This window comes from Rhea americana, unplaced genomic scaffold (genome assembly GCF_003343005.1).
Source record: "Rhea americana isolate MKP2758 unplaced genomic scaffold, rheAme1 scaffold_54, whole genome shotgun sequence".
Classification (NCBI taxonomy): domain Eukaryota; kingdom Metazoa; phylum Chordata; class Aves; order Rheiformes; family Rheidae; genus Rhea; species Rhea americana.
The window spans coordinates 4,758,286-4,763,285 of NW_028186690.1; the positions used below are offsets into that span (position 1 = coordinate 4,758,286).

Consider the following 5,000-nt stretch of genomic DNA (forward strand, 5'->3'; position numbering starts at 1 on the left):
CTGGTGATAGTGGTGAGGATGCACAGGTAGCCTCTGTCTTCTCTTCTTTTTCTGACAACTTTGTAACTGAKGAACTGAAAACATTAAACTATACTAACATGCCACTATATTAATAGGCCACACACTATCATGCTTATGTAATTGAGGAATTAAAATTCTTTTGAATTAAAATTTCAGAAGACAAGTTGAGTGGTACATTCTGAACAATTTTCTAATTTTTAAACTGATCATGCATTTTTGCATTCAACAGGGGAAATGAGGTCAGTTCCTTTGAAAAAAATAAATTGCAAGTTTTATGACAATGTATAAAGGAAATCTGGTGGTTTTGGTGATGTTTGAACTCAGCATAAACTAGCATGCAAGTTACAGTTATACTGTTAAATGATTTCAAATTTGTGCAAAACTGTTTTATTAATAATGAACAAAAGCATTCATAATTACTTATCTCTTTTCTCCAGCCATGCCTCTTGCAAGACAGCAGAACTTGACTGTCATATTTTGCTCACCTGTAAACCTTGCCATTGTATTCTAAAATAGCAATGCCACACCATAATTTAAATTAACGATACAAATTATAGTAAAAGTGAGATGCAGTGCCCTCTATTTTTTCACTGGTTCTGAAGAACAAATTCTCCCCACAGATCAGTGATCAAATAGCTATATAGATCTCCAAAATTCTGCCAGAAAGAAAAGAGTGAAGATGCACTATCTACACCTCCATAGTATAGACAGTGCAGTTCCTTTAACTGTCTGTGACCATAGTCCCCACAAAACTTAACCCTCTTGCCTGCAGTGGAAGCAGCCAGCAAACGCACGTGCAAAGGCAAAACTCCTTTCTTCCCCTTTCTTTTTTTCTTCCCCTGCTCCCAAAAATTTCTTCTCAGTGGAACAACAGCAAACACACTATTAAAGCTCCACAAGGTGCTTTTTGATCCTGAGAGAGAGAATGAACTGAAATCACTTTCCTGCAAAAAGCATCAGTAAATGAGTTTTGTAAAGCTGTACTCCACCGAGGCATTAGGGGCCCAGTCGTTTGGTTCCCTTCGCTGTCGCACAGAGCTGGCACGCTTGCGCAGCCCGAGTCCCTCTGMGGAGTCCTGCTGAGTGCAAGGTGTGCAGCCATGCCTTTGCCCCGTGCTCTCCCTCAGCTCGTGGAGCCTGGTTACTTCATCGTCRTCATCATCGGGGGCTGCTGCTGGAGGTCGAAATGAAAATCAGTGTGTTCTCCTACTGCTTCTGGCTTTTTTTGGGGGGGGGGAGGGGGGAAGGACAGTCTGTTGTTATTTTTACTTTAATGATTAAAGAAGAGCAGATGGAGAAATCTTAATAAAGTTTGCATTAATTCTCAGTAGTTCAAGCAGCCTAAAAGCAATTTGTCTTTTGAAGAATCGTTTATAAGGTGACTATCTTCATCTGCACCAGCAGCAAGGAGTGGAAATCAGCTCAGTAATGCTACCAAATATTGATAAACACTTACATTGGCTATTAGATGGTTTACGTGATCTGAGAGAAAGGAACTGGGCATCTGGCAGTCATMAGTGAGAAACAGTTTGTAGAACCTAAAAGAAATAATGTCAGTTTTGTTATTTTGCATTGTTGTCTYTACAACATGCTCTAACTAGACCTTTTCACGTAACTCCCATTGAAATTGGTGGAGGCCATATGCGCAGAAGAGAAAAATGGACTCAGAGAGAAATTATCCTCGTCTTAACACTATCTTRTTAATGTTCTCTCTCTTCGCTAGGCACCTTAACAATGAACATGCATTGGATGACAGAAGCACTGCTCAGTGTCGGGTGCAAATGCAAGTGGTTCAGCAGTTAGAAATACAGGTTTGTTACATGGATGTATTATCCTATTACTTATTTACTATTAATTTAAACTAAATTGAAAACATTTGTCTTAATGACTGTGGCTTAGAGCTGTATGTTTCCTGCATGAAATTTGTTGATACTTMTGAACAAGTGTTTTTTACTTTTAAGATTTCTCACATTATAAATTATGCAATAATTATCTAACATCAGCATTGTCTCCTGCTTTTTGCGTGAACTAAGACCCCAATGCCATTTATCATGAATGAAAAATGCAGTCCCTGGAGCAGAGACTGGATCCGAGCCATCTTCCCCTCTTGAAATGCTGAGTCAGGACCCCTCTGCCTTCCTCCCCTGCTGACCTGGTCCTGGACTATGCCGTTCTGCAGGAGAAGGGAACTGCAGAGGGTATCTCCACCCAAAGTGGCGTCCTGCCTGGTCATCATGGGTGGTGGGCATGTTTCTGGCAGTAGCAGGTGTAACCTCAGACCCACTGAGAGGGGTCYCCAGTCCTCCTGCTTCCTCAGCAAATGCATCTGGAAAAACACCCCAGCTGCATCCTCTAGCGATCTTTCCAAAAAGGGTGCTGACCTAGTTCCCCCATCCAAAGGCAGAAATTGCTGTCCGACATCCCAGATGTCCTTTGTCACCTCGTCATTGCTGGCTTACCCATTTCCCCGGACCTCAGCTGAAGGCATCTAGTCGACGGGTAGGATCGTTACGCTCACTTAGCCTGTTCTGACTCTAACCGTTAGGGGTCACTGTATATATACGTATACATGTATATGTACAGCTCTGTCCAGCTTAGCAAGAACCACTGAGTACCCCTGGGGTCTCTCAGGACTGAAACCGCCCTTGCCAGGGTGTCTTCTCCACCACTGACCTGGAATAAACTCCAACAGCCAAACACTGCCACGACAGGCGCCTACGGTCTACGTGAGTGTCCACGGGAGGGCATTTTTCAGTCCTGCCCCCTTTGGAAAGGTGCAGAGGAGCCCGAGGGATGCAGCCAGGGACTGAGATTTTTTTCCTGTTTGCTCTATATGTGTCGTGGTAGAGAAGGAAAGATGGACAACTTTCCGCTTTCTTGCCTTTTTACCCTATTGTCTCACCATCGTAAGGCAGGTAAGAGTGCTTGTTCTTCTTTCAGCCAAAGGAAACTGGTTGGTTCTTTCGCATTTTGATACTGGAAACCAGAAACAATGAGGAGAAAGTACAAAAATACCATTTAATCCCCTTGAAGTGAAAGTTTTTTAAACCCAGGTAAAGCTTGAGTTTCTTTTAGAAGATTTACAGGCTAATGTTATCTTAATTTTTTTTCTTACGGATTAACATCGTGGCAAATAGCATGTCTTTAAAGTTTCATACATATAATATAAAGCCTAAGAAGAAATCTTTTTCCCCTCTCCTGCCTCCACTGTTTAATTAAAGATGCACTGACCAAATTATATCTAGTATATCCAAAAAATCTGCAGTAATGCAGGTAGTTTCCCATTGTTCCAAATAATTTGTAAGTTGTTTTGCGTAGTCCAGTCTGGTGTAGTTATAACTCTTGAGCTGAACTCATGCAAGGAAGTATTACAGAACTCTCCGAAAAACAGTAATGTTACACACCAGAGTGATTCTTGAGTCAGCTAATGTAGTAATTCTTTTGTAGGTATCTGAAGTCAGTGTCACTAGAATACATATTCTAGTATTTCTTCTTGCAACCTAACTCTGAAAAAAATAATCCTTTTCATGTGGTATGTTTTCGTATATGTTATGATATTTTTAGCAACAGGACGTGTATTGCAAGCACTTTTTCCTGTTTCTCTTTTTAAGTTTCATAATTGACTTGAGTCTGAAAATACAAAGATTTATGCAGCATGCGATAGGAAAATTGTATCAGTTGGAAAAAAGACAGGAGTTAGAAATGTGTGATATTTTTTAAAGCTAGTTTAAGGGCTTCTTAAGAACTGTTTACAATTTACAAAGGTTATGCTGGACTATAACAGTCCAGCTGAAGATTTAGTTTGCCGTGTGACCAATTATGCCATTTTTTTGCTTTGTCTGACTGATAGTGAAGTAAGGTCCATCAGTTGTAATGAGACCCAGTGCAGTGTAGATGCCGACTCAGTGGCAGAGTTCAGCGTTTCACACTGCCTGGTCTCTGTCACTCTATTGAATTAGATTGATGATGGCAGATTGCAGGGGGCACTAACTGGACCTCGGTGGGAAAGGATGAAGTGTGTAGACAATCCTGGCAGGCACTGCGCTTTGAGGACCCTTCACCCCTTCACAGCTGCTGGCACTAGTCCATTGCTAACAGTGTCCACAGGACTTTAAAGAGACACTATGGGCCTTCTAATTTATGGTCTCAGTAACTTGTTACTGTCGAGGCAACTGTGACCTCAATTCTCTTATTGACAAAAAGATGAAGTGTTATTTGTTTTCTCTGACCTTTTAACATATGAAAGGCTATAAAAGYTTTTTTTTTCCCAGTGCGCAAAGTTGCATTTCCTCTCAGATAAGTTTCTACTGACATAGACTTTTATATGCAGGAATCATTACACTGAGACAAGCTCAATGATAAGATGTATCACTGCAATAAAATAGCTGTATCAGTCATTTCTAAAATGCTTCTGATCTCACTCTTTCTTAACAGCTTTCTAAAGAGCGTGAACGTCTTCAAGCAATGATGACCCACTTGCACATGCGACCCTCGGAGCCCAAGCCATCTCCAAAACCTGTAAGTGCATATTGCTTTATAAACAGTAAATAGGTCTACAAATGTAGCAGACTAAGAAAATGAACAATTCAGTGACAGTTGGAAAACAATGAGTGTGATGAAAAATATGGCAATAAAATGAAGGTAAAATGCAATAGCTTGTCAAATTGTATGTTTCTTTAAAAGTAATGCTATCTTTTACAAAATCTATCCAATCTACACCATAGGTGACACTAAACAAAGTACACCTATAAGTGTCCAAATCATTGCCTTGAAACTGAAACTAGGGAGAATATCTTTTTGTGATAGATTTACAGGTATTAAAAGGAAACACACTTTGAAAGACCTGCAGTTCAATGGACTCTGTAGTAGTAAAAAGTAAATGTAAGAAGAATCTAAGTACTTCAAAAAAGTCTTAAATTATTTACTAGGGACACAAATAAAATTTTGTTAACAGTTTAAAAAAAAGGAATCCAAAGGCT

The 5,000-nt window shown here is 40.1% G+C and overlaps 1 protein-coding gene across 3 annotated transcripts in view; it reads left to right on the forward strand.

Moving 5' to 3' along the window:
• The window catches only part of FOXP2 (forkhead box P2), a 406,754-nt gene that overhangs the window by 362,096 nt on the left and 39,658 nt on the right, over positions 1–5,000 (forward strand). For all 3 annotated transcript variants that reach the window (XM_085318494.1, XM_085318495.1, XM_085318496.1), the window contains 2 exons: positions 1,745–1,832; positions 4,456–4,539. In XM_085318494.1, coding sequence (XP_085174620.1) covers positions 1,745–1,832; positions 4,456–4,539 — 172 coding nt within the window. The remainder of the gene's footprint in view (positions 1–1,744; positions 1,833–4,455; positions 4,540–5,000) is intronic.